Source organism: Gracilinanus agilis, chromosome 2 (genome assembly GCF_016433145.1).
Source record: "Gracilinanus agilis isolate LMUSP501 chromosome 2, AgileGrace, whole genome shotgun sequence".
NCBI lineage: Eukaryota > Metazoa > Chordata > Mammalia > Didelphimorphia > Didelphidae > Gracilinanus > Gracilinanus agilis.
The window spans coordinates 597,293,103-597,314,307 of NC_058131.1; the positions used below are offsets into that span (position 1 = coordinate 597,293,103).

At 35.0% G+C, this 21,205-nt stretch overlaps 1 protein-coding gene across 1 annotated transcript in view; it reads left to right on the forward strand.

Moving 5' to 3' along the window:
- Nucleotides 1-21,205, forward strand: part of AGBL1 (AGBL carboxypeptidase 1) — an 832,111-nt gene that overhangs the window by 541,346 nt on the left and 269,560 nt on the right. The window contains exon 22 of the mRNA XM_044660138.1: nucleotides 2,874-3,037. Within this exon, the coding sequence (XP_044516073.1) occupies nucleotides 2,874-3,037 (164 nt within the window). The remainder of the gene's footprint in view (nucleotides 1-2,873; nucleotides 3,038-21,205) is intronic.

Here is a 21,205-nt window from a genome sequence, read left to right on the forward strand (position 1 = left end):
AAAGAAAGTTTAGAGAGAGGGAGAGGGAGAGATATTAATTGTTCCTGGTGATAATACTGTAAATTTTTTGTAATAATTTTATCCTATTTATTTGTCTTTGAGAAGCACCATAGCTGAGTAGAAAGAGTATTTGTTTTGGATCTTAGAACACAGTTAAAATTCCTCTTCAAATACGTATTGGCTCTGTGGTGATGGACAAGTCACTTAACCACTCTAAGGCTCAGGTAACTTTAATAGGTTTTAAATTGGTTAACAGTTTTATCGGGGACATAGAATTTATCTTGGTTCCCTCCCTGTATATACATATACACACTCACATCCCAATTTTTTCCTAAGTCTACTACATTTTCCAGTCATAATTTTAATATAGATACCAGTCACATTTTTGTAGACATTTCATGATATTCATCCATTAGCAATTCCTTATTTTCTGTCTTCTTCCCAGAAGCAAAAAACATCTTCCTCAAGTGTTATTGGGATAGCAATACTAACCTTCTTAAACCTTTTCAATGATTCAACCCCATCTCACAGCAAATTAAAGTTCTGACTTATGGACTTTAAAGCTCTCCACTAACTATGATCAGTTGCTTAATTGACTTCTCCCCCTGAACTTCAAATTGGGGTGTCTGCTCTAGAAAATTAAATCTACTCTCTGTTCCACCTAGAACACTTGCTTTCTCTTGCCTCTAAGACCTCACACCCATTCTTCTTACTCCCAGAAGGTATATCTTCTCTACCATATAATTACAGTAAGAGTAAAGTTTCGCTTTGACATTTTGTATTTTCAAATCACTTTGACATACTTAATCTCATTTTATTATCGCCACAAGCCTATAAAATAGATAGAATCAAAAGGTACTATTGGATGGATTTTAGACATTTGAATGAATTTTTACTGAATGAAAAAATGATGTGGTGAAGAGGAAAGAGTCTACTATATGCAGTTAGAAGATCTGGTCTTAAGGCCTATTCTGATGCTTATTCACGTGGTGAAGTTGGACAAATCACTTTATCTGTGTGAGCCTCAGTTGCCTTATTTGTAAAATAAGAAATTGTATTAGTATCTAAAGTTCCTTTCAGTTCAAAATTGATTTATCTCCTTTGACAAAGGATACTTGCTTTGAAATCAGAAGATCTGGGTTCAAATCCCAGCATTTCTATTTGGCTTTGGCAGATCACTTAAACTCTTTTGGCCTCAATTTTTCTTTTCTGTCATGAGGGGTTCTTTTGAATAATTGCTAAGGCTCCTTCAGGCTCTCAATCTGTGAACTTGATGTGACTCAATAAATTCTGCTCAGAGAAATTATATAGCTGATTCAAGTTTACCTAGTCCATTTCCTTTCTGCCAAACCTGCATAATTTTTAAAACCCTTATCTTATGGCTTAGAATTGATACTAAATACCATTTCCAAGGCAAAAGAGTGGTAAGGCTAGGTGACTGGGTTTAAATTACTTGTCCAGTGACACAGAGATAGGAAGTATCTGAGGTCACATTTGAACCCAGGAATTCCCCTCTCCAGGCCTTATTCTCTAGCCACTGAGCCACCTAGCTGCTCTACAGAATAGAACTTCCTTTACCCTGAATTTCCCCTCTTCTGGGAAATCTTTCTGCCTCTTGGTAGAACTTGACATCTTGTAGATCCCAACTAAAATCCTATCTTATGCAAGGAATCTCTGCCAATCTGCACTAATTCTAGTCTCTTCCCCGTTGTTTATTTCCAATTTATTATAGATTGATAATAAGAGTACATAGTTGAATGTTGTCTCTACCTTTAGAGCTTCTTGAGAGTAAAGACTATCTTTTGCCCTACTTCGTATCTTCAAGCACAGTCTTCCACACAGTAGGCACATAATAAATGCTTATTGAGGCAGTGAGGTAGTACATTAGATAGAGCAGTAGGCCTGGTATCAGTTGAATCTGAGTTCAAATCCAGCCTTAGTCACTTATAGCTTTGTGACCTTGGATAAGTCACTTAAACTTTATTTGCCTCAGTTTCCTGATCTATAAAATGGGAATAAATAATGGGTACCTACTTCTTAGGGTTGTTGTGAGGCTCAAATAATTTTTTTATTTATAAAGTGCTTAAGACTGCCTGGAACATAGCATGTTCCCTATAAATGCTAGCTTGTTGTTATTAATTCTGTTATTTTTGATTACCTATAATTATCAGATAAAGGAGACAATTAGATGACTCAGTAGATAGCACACTAGGTGTGGAGTTGTGAAGACCTGAGATCAAATGCAGCCTCAGACACTTAGTAGTTATATCATCCTGGATGAGTCATTTAGCTTCTGTTTGTCCACTGTCGAAGGAAATGATAAACCACTGCAATGTCACAAAGAGACAGACATAACTAGACTACTGCATCGTATTCCATTCTCTACTTTCTCTCATTTTTTCCACCTCACTGGCTTACTATTACAGAAGTATTTGTCTGTGTACTCACATTTCAAGCTTTAAATCATTTGTGTTTGAGAATGGCATTTTATTTTATTTTTAGTCTTCATCTCTTTAGAATATTTCAAATTCCTTTAGGTTAGAGGGAGATGTCTTGTATATCCAATGCAATCCTCTACAATTAAACAAACATTTGTTACATGCCCATTACATGTGATGTATTGTGCTAGAATCTAAGTGTTCAAAGGCAAAAGGAAAAAATAGTTCTTGCCTTCAATGTGCTTATTATATCTACTAAATTGCGTTGTAACTTTTGGTATTTGAATTTTCCACATATGGAATATGCTCTGAATAGTTGAAACATGTTATCAATTGAATGATTTCTTAACTAGAAAGAGAACTCAGGAGCTTGCATTCAAAGCCTATATTACTTAATGCTTATATTATTCATTCATAGTTTTGCCTCATTGGCAGGGTCTGCAACTGGGAACACGTGAATTGGAAGAGATGGGAGCTACATTCTGCCTGGGCCTTCTTATTCTGCAGTTCAAATCATTAACCGGCAGTTCCCAGTTCATGGCACAAGCCTCTGCCCTGCTAGGTGCCAGGGAGGATATTCTGGGACATCAGCTTCATAGGTAAGTGTTCAGGACCAAAGTAGAAAATGAATCAGTAGGTTTCCTTTGACAGGTGAAAGAGGAGTACTTTCACATCAAGAGGATTGAGGGATATTTGGAAATCATGAAAACCCTGAATTTAATTTTTCAGTGGCAATGGATATTGTGACCATTTAATGGGGTCCCCCATTTTGGAACAAGAATCTCTCTCTCTGTCTCTCTCTCTGTGTGTCTGTCTCCCTCTTTCTTCCTCTCTCTCTCTCCCCATATCTGTTTCTATATTTATAGATAGATATATTTGAAAGGTACTGGCAAAGATCATTAACCAGGGACATGGTCATTTCCTGAATTACTTTAGGGATATCTGAGACAGAATTTGAGGAAATTTATTCTATATAAACTATACCTTGGTATTTGGAGAATGGGAGGTAGGTTGGTTTATTCTTTTATCCACACATTTTATTTTTAATTTTAGTTATTTCCATAGACATTTTACTATATTTCCCACTAAAATCCATGGGAACAAAGATTATATTTTCTTTACTTTTGTGTCTTGATCAATGTCTGGCACAGTGCTTAGAACTGAATAGGATCTTGGTCATTGTAAATGGTGATTGAAACCAAAAATGGAAGGGGGAAGGCTTGTTTTTAACTCTCTTGGACATGCTTGATAATCTGTTTTCATTCTATTTATTTGTGTGCATGTTTTCTCTCTAAATATTCTGTAATCTCTGTGAGCAGAGTGAGTATTAAATAATTTCATATCTTTCTCAGTGCCTACTATAGTGAGGGGGAAGGAAAGAAACTAAGGAGGGAGAAGCCAAAAGAGTCTGATGTAATTGTATAAGTGTTGAGAAGGGGGAGCATGTGGAGATTAGTGTTGTTTAAGAAAGAAATATTGTGATAGATAATGACCCTTCTGATGAATTTATTAAGAACTGTACTTTGTGTATAATTGCTCTCAATTATATTCATCAGACTGTGAGCTCCTTGAGAGCAGGGATTATCTTTTGCCTTTCTTTGTATCATCAGTATTTATCCCAGAGCCTGGCACATAGTAGTTACTTACTGTTTATTGACTGTGTACTTAACATACAACAGTGAAGACAGAATTAAGCAATAATCTCTTGTATAAGTACTAAGGGTAGGGGTGGGGGGCTCGGCCTCTATCTTAGCCTCCTTTTGACTTAATTCAAGTTACCCAGCTGAGGCTTCATCTCCAAAGAAACTTGTCAACAAATGACCAGTCATATTTTCCAATTGTTGAATGGTGTAAATTCAACATGCTTTTAGATTGACTGGTTTCTTCTGGACCTAATTACTTTAATCCACTAATTAGCTTATATTTCACATCTCAATATAGATCATAGGATATGAAGAAAAATAAAATGAGGGTCCCTCCACTCTCCAGGAATATATCTGTCCTTTTCTTTCTAATATTGAGCCAGATTCTCTCTTCTCATGTTCTCTTCACCCCATTTCATGGCTTGGCATGTTTGGCATCACTGTGGAGTGTCAGCCTCTCTCTCTTTGACAGCAAACATTTCCACCTGTCAGAGCTTATATCTCAACTTGTCTCTTTCTCTCCTCCTTTCCCAACTTGTCTCAGCTCCATGCATTCCCTAGTTGTTTTCTTCTTTGTTGCTCAGTGAGGAAAGATTGAACAGGCTTGGCACTGCTGCCTCTAGTAGAATTGATTGTGCCCAATGCAGTGAGAATCAGTTGTCTGTAAAGTGGAACAAGAGAAATCTATCAAGGAAGCCCAGTTTATAACGGGAATTTGAAAAATACAGTGTCAAGGTCCAAGTAAGTTGGTTAGAACATGGGTTATCATAAGATAATAGGATTTTACAGCCCATAATAACTATTCTTCTTTTTTATCTGGGAGCCATTTCATGATGCCAACTCATTCTAATTAGTGCCTTATAGATATTATATGCTTAATGAGTGGTTGTTCAATTTGTTGAATTGAATCAATCCCAGAGCCTCACGACAAAAAAGGTGTGGGGAGGGGATTCCATGAATTAGAATGAGTACATAAGGGGGTAGGTGGAGTCTCCTATTGGATTTTTCTAAATGTTTACATCATAGAATATTTTCACATGAACTTCATGGCAACTGACAAGAAGCAGAATCTGATTCTCAGCAAAAGGTGCTCTTGGGACCTGGAGGCCACCTGGCGGTAGAGAAAACTACATGAAAATATGCTTCCATCTACTTATAAGAGGGAGTCATTTCTCAGTCATTAAATTGAAACCAAGAGTGAGCTGTTTGGGGCTCATTCTTGTTTCTAAGCAACACATTATTTCTCCTTTTAAGTCAGATGAAAGAGTAACTGGGGAACTGTCCCCAGGATATTTCATTACCATTAGGGTCCTCACTCAAATGGCCAATAACTGAGCTGGAAAGATTCTGTGATATTGTACAGTACATTTCTCAATGGTCTTGCAGAAAAAGACCCCTGATACATAGCCACCTGCATCTCTCTCAGTTGAAGTTTAACTTCTCTCTATTTTTAGGGTTCCCACCATCACTCAGGAAAAATCAGTTCTGTAAAATAGAACATACTGTCCAAAAGAGGCTTTCTCTCGTATTTACCCTGTAAGAGGGCCTAGGGTGCAATCGTTGAAGTATCCCAGGCCCCATACTTGGCTCAGACCTCAGAGGAATCTGCTGGGAAGATAAAGTGCTGCTCTACACTTCGGACATCATGTTTTTTGACAATAGGTTTCATGCCTCATTTGCCATAAAAGCGATTAGAGTTTAGTCAACGCTTAGAGAGTAACTTCCCATTTGTCATAACCAGAGAAAGGACAGCAATCATGGTTATTTACTCACAGACTGTAGCTTGAAATGAAACACACACAAGGCTTCTCCCTCCCTTCTAACCCTTTCCTCCCTACTTGAATATCCCTCACCTAATAAGTTTTTACAAACATAAAAGGTATTTTCCCATTTCTATTCCTCAATTTGTCCTCAGAAATAATTGTGCATGGATTGTGGGAATGTTAAACTATCTCTCCAAGAGGTGTCATTTATCTCTTGTGAAAAGCCTTTTCTAATGTCATTTAATATAGTTCCTGAGTCAGCCAGTTCATCTTGATATCTGTTCTTCTGATATGTATTTTTTCATATCATATTTTATTTTCCCCAATTATGTGTAAGTGTACCTTCATTGCTTTTTGCTGCTTTCTAGTAGAGCTCTTCTACTTGCCTTGATTCTCTGCACAAGGCCACTTCTTTTAAGGATAAATAAAGGAGACATTAACAGTTGTACCTCAATAATCTCAGTTTCTAGCATTTTCTATCAATTGAAAGTTATCATCCCTTTATTTGTCCTATGTTTCTCTTAGCATATAAGATTAGTCATTGCTCTTTTTTTTAGTCTTTAATTTGATAAAACGCCAAGAAAGGTAAAAAAGATTATCTCCAGGTACAGTGGCAATTTTTTAGTAAATACTCGGACTTGATTTAAATCAGAAGACAAGGCTTTCTAAATACTCTTGTAGCTCATGTTCTTTTACTGTAAAGGTTATTATCTGGACATTGGACATATAAAGTTATAGATAGAGTCATGTTAAAAAAGATGTCAGCACAGGTTCTCAAGGTTCAAGGGGGGAAAGTTTCCCTCTAATTCCAAATTAAATCTTCTTCAGGTCTGAAATGGAACCTCCCGATGTACCTTCAAAAACAGGCAGCTTCAAGAACCTAGTAGTCTTTACATTATTTGTTTCTGGTCCTAAGAGCTCAGTTTATATTCCTCTCCCTTCATAGAGTTCTGGAGTTATTTGTCGCACTGATTAAACACTTTTCCTTTTGTTAATGTTATGGAATTACCTTAAAACCCCTTTCCCTACAGTATATAAGAACTCTTACAGGATGCCTGCCTTATTTGACTATACTTAGGCTTGAAGTAAGCAGGGCATCATCATTAGGGATCTCTTAATTTCTTGGCTTTTTCCTGAGTAATAAGACTATATTCTCAATGACTGATGGGATAGACAAGGAAGACCTAGCAAAGCAGGATTGTGTATCCAGAGACTTCTCTGATGTACACACTGGTCATGCTGTAATGTGAATTATTAGTAACTATTCTATAAGAATTTACAAGGAAATTTGAGTATTAGGAATTGAAAATACTTAATGTAAATGCAAGGGATTATGGCTCAAGAGATCTTTAAGATTCTCATACTATTTTCTCTTTTTCCAATCACTGCCATCTGACATTGGCAATGGGATTTTTCATTCTCTTCTTCAACTCTGTCTCAATTCAATTTTTGAACCCCAATGTTATTCTGTGCTATAGATGCTTGTACCTGACTAAGATATCATTATCTCTTAACAGGATGGATAAAAATGAATCCTTCTCCAGTTCTTCATTGAGAAAAGTTTTCTGGATTCTTCTTAGGCGAGACAACTCTGATGTTTCTTTTCTTATCATAAACTATGAATTCATGACCTAGATATAGCTACACCTCTATAATTAATTCCTGTCCAGGAAGATGACAGTCTAAATAAGAAAAGATACAATATACAAATAGGAAGGAAAAGAAAATGATAATTTTATTCTCTGGAATATACATCATCATTTGATATTTGAAAGTGTTTTCTATAAACAATCCAAAAAGTTGCTTAATATCATTCCTATTATTCAAGTGACACAAGAGACATACGAGATATTTTATTGACTTGCTTAATGAGGTTAGCATTCTTGCCTAGTGTTACATATCACTCTGTGGAAAGGATTAGAATTAGAACTCAGATCCATTTCCTTTCTTAGGCTTAGGTCCATTGAACCACATACTCCATTGGGGTTCATTTTATCTGTTTAGAAACCTAGAGCTATAGAAAAATATCTGGTTACTTCCAGTTAAAAAATGTTTTCAAATATGCATTATGTTCTTTTCTCTCTCTCTACAAATAGCAACTTCTTGACTTAATATTCCAAAAATTTAAGGCCACTGAAAACCTTTGAGATTTGCCCAAACAGGAGAGAAGCACTTAATGAATGCACTTAATATTTAGGCAAGCTTCAAATAGCTTTCCTCAGGCAGTCTAGGGAAATTCAGCAGCTTTTCATTAATTTTTAGAGAACTATCTTTTTCTCTCTGTTTTCTGTTTGATTCTATTGGCTTTCATATTATTAAGTAGCCTGTAAGCTTGCTGACCCCAGTGGCCATTATCAAACTCTAGAGCCAGACCTCCTGCAGTCAGGTTCAAAGACTCAGTACCTTCCAGAAAAGTAATTAATTTATCAAACATGTTTTAAAATAAAAGCAAAAACAGAGAGAAAAGAAAAGTTAAAATCAAAGCAGGGAAATTCAAACCAAGAAGAACCATCACTGCCTGATGGATCATCATGAGTTTATACAAATATTCTGTTTGTACAGTAACTAGTGAGAGAATGGCCAATGGACTAAGGCACAAAATGGAAACTTTAAAGGTTTAGTTTGTTTCACTACTTTTTATTAGAGAATTAAGAAATGGAAAGGATTTTTTATATAGTTTAGTTCCCTTAATTTATAGATTAGGAAAATGAGGCCTAGAGAGGTGTCAAGGTCACAAAGATACTGAGAAACACCCTTGGGATTCAAACATGGGTCTTCTAATGCCAAAAAGTTTGGATTTTTTTTTCTTTGCTAGATAGAATTGACCAAGTAATTTAAACTTGGTCAACTCTTTCAGGTTCTTTCTCTAAAGTGAGAACAAGAGATATTTTTGGTGAATGATAAACAGTTAAGAGAAAGCTGAATGGCTCAGTGGATTGACAGCCAGTCCTAGAGATTGGAGGTGCAGGGTTCAAATCTAGACTCAGACATTTCTTAGCTGTGTGACCCTGGGCAAGTCAACTTAACCCCAATTGCCTGCACCATAAAATTGCTTGCTTCTTTTCTGCCTTCGAACCAATGCTTAGTATATATTTGAAGACAGAGGATAAAAGTTTATTTAAAAAATAGGAGACTCTTTAAAAAATTATTTTCCTAATTTGGTGATTTGTAGATGCCAAAAATCAATATTTCTCTATTTCAGAAGTCTTGGATATATTTCTTACATTATTTTCTACATTATAGCATCCTATTTTTTCTTTTTTTTTTATTTAGAATATTTTTCCTTGATTTCATGATTCATGGTTCACCCTCCTCCTTACCTCCCCACTCCTGGAGCTGACAAGCAGTTACACTGGGTTATGATACATATATCATTGTTCAAAACCTATTTCCATGTTAATCATATTTGCAACAGAGTAATCTTTTAACATCAAATTCCTAATCATATCCATATCGAACTATATGATTGATCTTTTGTTTTTCTTCTGCATTTCTGTTCCTACAGTTCTTTCTCTGGTTGTGGATAGCGTTCTTTCTCATAAATTCCTCTGCACTGTCCTGGGTCATTGTATTGCTGCTAGTAGAAAAGTCTATTACATTGGATTGTGCCATGGCATATCAGTCTCTGTGTACAATATTCTCCTTATCCTGCTTCTTTCACTATGCATTAATTCCTGGAGGTCTTTCCAGATCACATAGAATTCCTCCAGTTAAAAAATAGTAGACTCTTAACAAATAATTTTATTGTTCTTGAAAGGTTCTTCCTATCTGACTTGTTTATGACCAAAAAAACAGTTAGGAATCCTTCATAATGCTCAAATCAATCTCACCCATTGTAGTAATATCAGACCAAAACTAGGCAGGATAATCAGAACCAAGAACTTGGAAATAGTGTTTATATGTCTATAAATGGTAATGATGTTATTACCTGCCATAGAATCTAAGTACAGAGACAGAATCAAGGGTTAGCAAAACTACAGAAGGACAAGACAAAGAAAGGCTTCAGAGTTATGAAAAGAACTTGCTAAAATCCATTATATGCAGTGAACCAATAGGCTTTTAATCTAGGGTAGTTACCACTATCACCCTTCTGCCCCACTCTGCACACAAATTATAGCTGTGGTAGGCTACAAGTGTTGGAGCTTCTGGCTTAATTCCTTTCCTTCTGAAAGGGAAGACAAATGTATTACACAGCTTTTATCCCTGAGAATTCTCAAGGCTACATCTAATAACATGGAAGTACAGGTTAAAAAGTATCATTTACTTTTAGTTTACTTATGGATATAATTTCTAATAATCAATCCCTGATATTTCTGATTCATGTTCTCTACCTCGCCAAGGTAGCAGGCAGCTTGATATAGGGTATACATATGCACTCATGCAATATGTATTTTCATGTTCATCATATTGTGAAACAAGATGCATATCACTTATCCTGGAAAAAACTCATGAAGTAAATGAAGCGAAAAATGGTTTACTTCAATCTACATTCAGGCAAGAGGGAAAAATAGAAATTGAAAGAACCCACAGATCATCTCCTGAAAGAGATCCCAAATTAAAAATTCCCAGGACTATTATAGCTAAATTCCAGAACTACAATGTCTCATTTAAAAAGTCCTATTTAATCTGGGCTTGTGCCAAGAACCGGAATCTGAAAATTTTCAATGATGTTGAATAAAGCCTTGAGTGTAACAGCATAGAATCGGAATGGAATAATGTAGTAAGTAGAAGACAACTAAAATTTGGCAACACAAAGTAACCAGAGACCAAAAATATCTACTTATTATAGCAATTTGGTTCACATTAATAAAAAATAACACTGAGAATCAGAAGACCTTTGACATGTTTGCATAAAGTAGGCCTTGAATAGAATGGATATTGCATAATTTTTCTTCAGAAACTAGAATTCAAAAACCCACAATAGACTATTACTTAGTTCCAGAAACCACTTTATGTTACCCATTTGCCCAAAGAGTGCCTGACATACACTATGTCTTTAATACATATTTAATATAGACCTAACATTGTTCCTTATCTAGTTCTCTAGTCTTAAGATTTTTCATCTATAAAATCATCTGGATGGACACAGCAACTCTAATACCCCTTCCAGTTACTGACATTATAAGGTTATCTGCAGTGATTATTGAATAAAAATTATTTGCAGATTCATTGAATAATCTATTTTTTCAGTATAGTATGGGAGTCCAGGCTTTAAGAAAATTTTATTTTCATCAATATTGAATACTAAATAGCAGAACATTGATGTACAATTGATGTACAATCACTGTCAGAATTTTTAGCTATCATATCTTCTAGTGTTCAGATGCTAATGGAAGAAGGCCAATAATGCATGGAAAAGCCGAAAGAAGTTTAAAAATTAAGGGGAAAGGAAGAATTGAAGAGTGTGGTTCAATGGTAGGACGAAGCAAACTGGAAAGGGAACAGAATGATGAACATTGGCAATCCTTGGAAGAAAAATTAAGGAGTAGGAAAGCATTCAGAAATTCTCTGACATTGGAGCCATATAGTATTTGTAAAAGGGAATTGTTAATCCCTTTCTGAGGACCTGGAGGTCCTTTTACCATAAAGATGTATAAAGATATACCAGCTCACAGTGAAAGGAAATACAAACCAGATACAGGAAGTGAGTGAAGAAGAGCATGTATAAGAGGCCAGGGTCAGTTGGTCAGAGGTCTCTCAGTTGCTGACAGTCAGGTGCGGGCAGTTGGGGGAAGTTGGCTGCTGGGAGTGTGTTGGGTTGGTGGTTGGCATTTAGTTACAGGAATATAAAATGTGAGTCTAAGCTTACTGAGAGGGTTTTAGCCTTTAGAGGACTTTTGGCTTTATTGTTTAGAGGTCCTTTTGGTTTGGAGCTTTTGATTTGGGCTGTTAGGTTTTTTTCTTTCTTGAACTTTTTTGGGAGGTGGTTGGTCTTCATTGACAGACCTAATTGGGGTTGGATTAAACACTGATTGGGTTGGTTTTGTTTGGGTGGATAGGAATGAAACTTTGTGGGGTGGTTGTTATTAGCAGTAGTTATAGGCAGGTATAGGCAATTTTAGATAGTGATTATACGTAGTTATAGGTTAACTAGTAGAGACATTAGGAAATTTCTTTCTCTACCTCTTTTCTATATTTCCCTCCTTTACTATCTTCATTTTACTATATTTTTTTAGTATCTCTATTTTAATAAATTAAGTTGTTAATTGTTAAAAGCTGCTAGAAGTTTTCTTTCTATGGCTTAAAGTGATAATATTAATTTACAACTCTACTATATTCTCATTAAAACTTAAGTTATTAAAAGCTGTCCTATGACTTTATCAAAACTCCTATTTTAACCCTTACATATTCTAGAGACTTCAATAATGAAGGTATGTCTCATTGCTTTTCTTGAGCCCTACAAAATAATTGCCTGCTAGAGGAGTGCAGAAAGGTGATTTCAGTGTCCGGTTACTTCTCCTTTCGAGAACTTCCTATCTCCCATACATCTTTTTGTTTGGAAACTATCAGGGCTGCAATGGTTTGTTAAGATAGGTAACAAGGGATTACCCTCAAAACTTGGCTCTTATAGCCTTCAACATTCTGGTGAGACTTTTCAGCTTTGCTTATTTTTACAAATTCTTTCTTTTTGCCAAACTGACCTTCTTGCTGTTCTTCGAATGTGACATTCTATCTCGTATTTCCATGTGTTTTCACAGGCTTTCTCCCCTCCTCTCAATATCTAGAATGTACTCTCTCCTTACCTATGCCTCTTCAAATGCTTCCTTCAAGGAACACTTCAGGAATATTCTTACATGAGACATTCCTCATTGCCTCCACTCACTAGGGTTCTCTATCCCCAAAGTTACTTTGCAAATATTTTGAAACAACTCATATTTATTCATATTGCTTCCTCCCAAAGAAAAGACTGGGATGACTGGGATGATTTCATTTTTTCTTTGTATCTCTAGTACCTGGTACAATGCTTGGTACAAAGTGGCACTTAAATGCTTATGAAGTTGAATTAAGGTTGCAGCTGTTTAACCTGCTGTCCACCAGCATAGACATATGGAACCTCTAGCAAACCAGAGATAAAAATCTTCCTATCTTCATAAGGATTTCACCATAAAATTCTTTTCTATTTTCTTCTACCTTTTCTCTATCATCCAACTTTGTAACACTAAAAGCTGTCTGTTCTCTACAGAATGACTTTGCCTTAATTACTCTGATCATTAATATTAAGCTCCTGGAGACACCAAATGCAGAAATTCATGACTAATACAATATATCTCCATCTACATAGAGTTCTGAATTTGTAGAGTGAAGGAATGAAAATAGGCTGGTATCTTAACAAGAAAACTCCTAAAAAACGTTGTAACCCTCCCTCTATTTCCTTTCCCCCAATAGTTTGAACTTAAAAAATATGATTTAGGGACTTAAGAGAGAAGGAAAAAAAAGAAGGGAACACACACTTATTAATTCTCTACTGTTATAGGCAATATGCTAAGTTTTTTACCATTATTATTTCATTTGATTATCACAACAATCTTGGGAGGAAGATGCTATTATTGTCCTTATTTTTCTGTTGAGGAAACTGAGGCAAGCAGTAATTAAGTGACTTGCCTGTTATCACACAGCTATTAAATATTTGAAGTTAAGTTAAGCTCACCTCTTCCTGATTATAATCAGAATTCTACCATTACCATCTAGCTGCATTGAAAAGCACAGAACAAGGTGACAAGGAATAGCATGCAAGGTATTATTTTTCTCTACTTTTCCTCATAGAGATTTTCAATATATTGGTGATGAAAAGCAAAAAAAAATGGCTACTTTGCCAAAAAATGCTGCTTTGAAAACTTGGCAAAAGGTCTTTGCAATTAACAGATCCAAAATTAGTACTAAGAGAGAAGTTTGTTATGTATAGGGTTCATCTCTTTTTTTTGTTTTGTTTTGTTTTGTTTTTTTGCTTTGAGTCATGGATTGTGCCCTATTTTCATTTTCATGTGTTCTTATTATGAAATATGCTATACGTGAAAAGGAAAGATACAATTTGAATGCTTCAGAAGTGAGGAAAACATAATTTTGTTGGATAAGTCATAATGGCATGCTCTGGACTAGAAAAATATACTATGTAAGTATCTCACTAAATGATTTACACCTTTTTAGAGACAAATGGAAACAGCATCCTTCAGTTGTCTGTAGGTTCAGAGGACCAAAATTAATTGTAATGACTTACCTAGGGGCAAAAGATTTTATGGAAAGAATCTATAAAGGAAGATTAATATTAATAATAATAATATAAAAAACTAACATATGGATCTTTAAAGACTGGTTATGATTTTTCTTTTGTCTCAAAAATAGCCCTGATATCTATACCATTTTATTCAATTTACTTCCTTCTCTCTGTCTATACATGCTCCTATCCATTGCCCTAATACTGATAAATTTCTTCAGTATTTTCAGTGCCTTTAGCACTCAAAGTACTGTAGGAATCTTAGGTACTTCAAGTTTCATAGATTATCTTAAGTATCTTAGTTGTTCTCTTCTTACTAGTAATCAGTTTATTGCCATTATTTCCCTTGCTTTACCTTCAAGTAACTTAAATATGGTAAATGTCTTTTGTACCGTCTTAAGTACTCTAGTTATCATTTTCTCATAGGCCACTATTTCTGCTAGATTATGCAAGGCTACTTTCCTCCCAATGCTGTTTATTACATTGTTTATTACATTTCCTCTCTTATCCTGTTGAAGATAGATCTAGCTGTTCTTTTCTTCCCATTTATGCTATATTGCATGGAAGTCCAACTGAGGCTTTTTCAGCACTGCCTCCTCATATCCCAATGATATGAGTCCTCCTTGCTATCCTTCAACATTGATTTGGGTCAGAGTCCTGCTTCACTCTTTCTTCTGTTCTTCTCTTGCTTCAGTATTCATTTTGAGGCATTTTTGTTCTTCCATGGTCATTTGGAGACTGGTTAGCAGCTTTCAGGTGTTTCTAACTTTACCATCTTGGCATAATCTACTCTTGCTGCTGCCACCACTGCCACTCTTACTCCATTCTTTTTTTTTTCAGGAATGTATTTTTAATAGTAACACTAATCATTAAGTAGCAGAGTCAGTATTTAAACTCATGTCTTCCTGACTCCAAGTACAGAATTCTATTTTGATTATTATTTTTCAATGGTGGAAGAATTAAATATTTTATTGACACTGGTGTTTTTATCAATTATGCCAGTGGAGGGGGGAGTGGAAATTAAGCAATTTGGATTTCTGAACAATGTTATAATAACTAAAAGGGGTAATTTGGAGTGTAGGGATGGGAGAAGTAATTTCCTAGAACCTCCAGAATCTAATCAAAAAGATTTTTAACTCAACATAAAGGGTTATGGGGAAAATTGATTTTGTATATTAAGCAAGGTTGTTGATACCATAATGAGTAACTGCAGTGGTAAAAAAGAAAAAGAAATAAAAAATACTCTCCTCCACTAAAAAAATCCAAAGAAAATATGGAGCAATAAGATAAATGACTTCTTATAGCTATAAATAAATGCAATTCAATACAGTACATATTAATTAAGCATTTACAATATGTTGGAGAAAGATGTATGGTTAACAAGCAGGATGATCTTGAAATCCTAATGCAAGCACATGAATTGGACTTCATGAACATCAATGAGAAATGATTATATAGGACTTTCATTGGAATATTCTTCAGGAAATATTTACAAAGAAATATAATAGGTTAAAAAGGAGACTATGATTTTTAGCATTGTATATTAATCCAATATATTCATCGGAGAAAACATAAGAAACTGAATGAAAAAAACATATTGAACCCCATTTGGGTAAAAGATTAATAGAAACAGAAACAGAAGCCTTGTTGTCATAATAGTATACTATTGACCACCTGAGCAAAATGAGGAAACAAATGTGGTTTAAGAAGCGGATCGCAAGCTTCGCACATCATACAATAGAGATAGGAAACTTGAGTTATCTGAACATTTGCCTAAGTTACCTTTTCTGCCAAAAGCAGAGTATTTAGTATATTGACTTGGTTTGAGGAAATTTTGTCCTTCAATAGGAAGAGAAAGCAATAAAGGTAAGACTAGACCTCATTCCCATAAACAAGAAGGTACTGGATGCTGAGCAGAAATGGGAGATAACATGATAATTCTAGTTTGTGATTCAGAAAGGAAAAAATGAGTAATGGGTGGTAGGTACTGTGGATTTGGAGAAAATAGCTTTCTGAAGGGTCAGGGATAGGAGAGGAAGGATTTCATGAATTACAACTCTTTAAGAAAAGCCAGCCAGTTGTGGAAATATTCAAGATTCAAAGAGAAAAAGAGTGAAAAAAAGAAGTGAAGAGAATCTTGGCATATAGCCAAAGGGAACTCTTTGATCATGTTAGATTTTACAAAAGCATATATGAAATTGGAAATAAGGACAGGCAACAGAAAATAAATACAAAAGTGTGAACAATCCTATAAGAATAGTGACAGGAATGGTAACTTCAGAATAAAATCAAAGGCTGATAAAGAATGCTAAGGACCATATTCATCTATTGGAGTTTGTGGGAGGCAGCAAAGACAACGATAGGACGGTTGTTTAGGGATCGGAAGGATAATAATAACAGATAATCGAAAGAAGACAAAGCTGAATAATATTTTGTTCTGATTCTGTTTTTTTAAATAAGGAGAACTGTTTTTATGCTGGTAAGCATAGAACAAAAATGATTATTAAAGAGCTAAAAAGCAAAATAATTAGATAATAGAGGATCACCAAAAGCCATTAATGAATTCAGATCATTATACTAAAATGATTTACAAAACAATCACATATAATGGATAAACAAAGAAATGTACTCCTTTACCACTAGTAGTAATCTTTGAAAAATCATTACTATTGGAAAAGAGACAATAGAATTGAAAAGCAAACTGACCCTGTTTTCTAAGAGATTAGAATTATATCTGAAAACCTTAGACCAATGAATTTGAATCCTATTACTAGCTAAATTCTGAAACCTGATAGTAAGGTAATGGTTAGTGGATATCGAATAAAGTAAGTGATCATCATGCATAGCTCATTCCAAGCTAATTTTATTTTATTTTTTGCACAAAGTTCCTAGATGCATAGATCAGGAAAATGCTATATATTGTTTACCGAGAGTTTGGCAAAGATTAAAGAAATCTTTTTATGCTTGCTTTTAATATAGCATATAAGAATGTGAATAGATGATATTACAGTTACAGTACGACAGCTACATGATATAGTGAACAGTGCTGTGTCTGGAGTCAGGAGGATTTATCTTCCTAAATCTGAATCTCTCCTCAAACCCTTACTAGTTATGTAATCAAGGCAAGTTATTTAACCCCATTTGCCTCAGTATCCGCATCTTCAGAAAGAGATGGAAAAGAAGATGGCAAGCCACTGCAATGCCTCTGCCCAAAAAACCTCTAATGGGTTCATGAAGAGTCAGACATGACTGAAAAATAACCCAATAATATCACCACCAAAAAGGTCAATTTGGGAATAGATTGAATGACTGGGCCTAAACAATAGATATTAATTATTTGCTGAGAACTTTAAAAGAAGTCTTAGGTCCTACACCAAGATAAATTCAGAATGGGTGAATGACTTGAATATAAAGAGGGAAACTATAAATAAGTCAAGTTAAAACAGAATAGTATACTTGTCAGATCTCTGGGAAAGGAAAGATTTTTAAAACCAAGCAAGAGTTAAAGAAAATTACAAAATGTAAAATAATGGTGTTGATTATATTAAACTAAAAAGCTTTTGTACAAACAAAAACAATGCAGCCAAAATCAGAAGGGAAACAACAAATTGGGAAAAAAATCTTTATAACAAAAAACTCTGACGGGTCAAATTACTCAAATATACAAGGAGTTAGATCAATTGTATAAAAAATCAAGACATTCCCCAATTGATAAATGGACAAGGAACATGAATAGGCAATTTTCAGATAAAGAAATCAAAACTATCAATAAGCACATGAGAAAATGTTCTAAATCTCTAATGACTAGAGAAATGGAAATCAAAACAACTCTGAGGTTTCACCTCACACCCTGCAGATTGGCTAAAATGAAAGAAGGGGAGAGTAATGAATGCTGGAGGGGATGTGGCAAAATTGGGACATTAATGCATTGCTGGTGGATGTGTGAACTGATCCAACCATTCTGGATGGCAATTTGGAACTATGCCCAAAGAGCTCTAAGAGAATGCCTGCCCTTCGATCCAGCCATAGCATTGCTGGGTTTGTACCCCAAAGAGATCATAGATAAACTTGTATAGATAGACTTGTACGAAAATATTTTCAGCTGTGCTTTTTGTGGCGGCAAAAAACTGGAAAACGAAAGGATACCCTTCAATTGGGGAATGGCTGAACAAATTGTGGTATATGCTGGTGATTAAATACTATTGTGCTCAAAGGAATAATAAACTGGAGGAATTCCATGTGAACTGGAATGACCTCCAGAAATTGATGCAGAGTGAAAGGAGCAGAGCCAGAAGAACATTGTACACAGAGACCAATACACTGTGGTAAAATAGGATGTAATGGACTTCTGTACTAGCAGCAATGCAATGACCCAGGACAGTTCTGAGGGACTTATGGTAAAGAACGCTACCCACATTCAGAGGAAGAACTGCAGGAGTGGAAACACAGAAGAAAAGCAGCTGATTGAACGCATGGGTTGAGACAGACATGATTGGGGATTTTGATTCGAAACTACCACTCCAATGCAACTATCAACAATTTGGAAATAGTTCTTGATCAATGACACATGTTAAAATCAGTGGAAATGTGCTTTGCCTGGGGGGGAAGTGAGGGGATGAAGGGGAAAGTAAGAGCATGAATTATGTAACCATGTTAACTTTTCTAAAAAATAAAAATTATTAAATGAAAAAAAACTCAAAACCTCAAAAAAAAGATGACTTGTGTGGGGTATAATGTGAGGGGAAGAAAATAAATCTTAATAAGGAATTATAATATGCATAGGACTTACCTTAGAGTGTTGTTTTGTCAGTTAAAGGAAAAAATGTCAGTGGGAACTTTGTAAGCCTTAAAATGCTAGATAAGTATTAGTTATTATAATTATCATCATCAAAATAAGAATAATTATATCAATGAGTGGAATGGACTTAGTCCTTAGATCTTTAACTGAAAGTTGACCAATTTACAGATGCTGTAGAGAAGATTATCATGCCCTGGTTTAGACTAAAGTTTTTTTGAGTTCATTTTTCTAAATCCTATCTATCCCTAGAGTCCATCCCTCAATGAAAAGTCATCTCAGAGAGCAGTTAATACTTACATAGTTTCTAGAGAATCTAAATGTTGGTTCAACACAGACTACTGTGATTCAAGATCATGTTGGTATAATCCCTCAAAGGGTGCCCATTTTCATCCCAACTACAGGTCCATAATCTTGTACAATATTAGCCCTATAATTGAGATATATGGCTGAGTCATGTATCTACCACTTATTGGATGCCTCATCTTGAACAAATCACTTCACTCTTCTAGATTTCAGTTGACTCTTCTACAAAATGAGATTGAACCTAGATCTAACTCTGATATCCAAGGATTCTTTAATCTTAAATGGGAAACCTGGTATAATTAACTATAGTGGCTATCTTATTTATAGATTTGGCTGACTATCTAAGGAAACAGATAGGGGATACAGCCAGGTACACCAGCTTATCATACCCATGCTACTCTGTTACCCATTGGGATCCTGAGTACATCACTTACTCCCTTTATTTCTGAAACTGAACATTCAATCACAATGCCATGAATACCAGTAAGGCTTATACTACTTCCTCATACCTCAAAATAGTAGCTATAGAGAGAAGGCAGACAGTACAGTGAAGAGATAATGGGACATGTAATTCAGAAGAAATGAGTTCAAAACTTGTCTCAGTCACTAGCTATGTGACCTTGGGCAATTCACTTATTCTCTGCTTCAATTTCCTCATTTGTAAAATTGGACTAACAATAGTGCCAATCTCACAGGGTTGTTGTGAGGATAAAATGAAGTAATATTTTAAAAACTCTCCATAAATCCTAAGCATTATATAAATGCTCATTATAACAGCACTGTCAAAAACACCAATAATTATATGCTTGCCCAGAACAATATATGGCATTCTATCTGCTTATTTAAAGAACATCATATGCACCCAGCAGAAACAGAGTGAATAGTATAAAGGAAGTCCTGTAAAAATGACTGCTTCAAAATAGCATATTTGTACCTCTTCTATGACTTCCTGATTGAACCATTCTCTCACCCAAAGAGATTTTGATGAGGTCCATCAATCAGTCACTCACTATAAATTTTTTAGGACAGAGATGATAAAATAGACTCAAATGCCTGACCAACACAATCAGGACAAAACTCTCCTGCCCTGGCCTCACTGGCCTGTTTCATTCTTGCGCCAAAGTATTATGTATGAGTGACACATTTTGTAAATTAGCAGAACAAGATTCTGTAGCTTTTATGGTTTTAAATTAGAGCAGTGGTACTCATAGTAAAAACAACAATGATATGAAGTGACATTTCTGTATTATTTTAAATTTTAAAGCTGTTTTCACACACATACCATTTAATACTTGTAGCAACTTCAATTTATTTAAATTCAATGAACATTTATTAAGTACCTACTATGTGTACAAAGACAAAAATGAATCCTATAAAGAGAGGTTTGCATTATGCTGGGGCAATAAGTACAAAATGCAATATGTATAATGTAAATATGAAGTAGGAGGGGGACCACTACGGTTTATTGGAACAGAGGCTGAACTAATGATTCCAAGCTATGGAGATTAAAAGGGAATATTTCAGATATGGGATATCCACCTCACTCCACCCCACACACCACTGCAAAAGCTATGATATTGGAGACAGAATATCATATATGAGTAATTACAAGTAGAATTTTTGTTGTTTGATCATTTTTAGTCATAGTCTGACTGTTTTTTATTTCATTTGAATTTTTCTTGGCAGACATACTGGAGGTTTTTTCCATTTTCTTCTGTAATTCATTTTATAGATGTCAAAACTGAGGCAAATGGGATTAAGTGACTTGCCCAGGGTCATACAGCTATAAGTTTCCGAAACTAGATTTGAACACAATAAGAGGAGTCTTCCTGATTTCAGACACATCACTCTATATACTGTGCCACCTAGCTGCCCCACAAGTAGCTAAGTCAGCTGTAATTTCTAAGTGATATAGCTCATTTTTATTAATTAATTAAATAGAATTTAACTCCATGTATTTCATCCCCTTTTTCTCCTCCTCATAAAAGACATCACTCATATATATATATATATATATATATATATATATATATATATGTATATGTAAT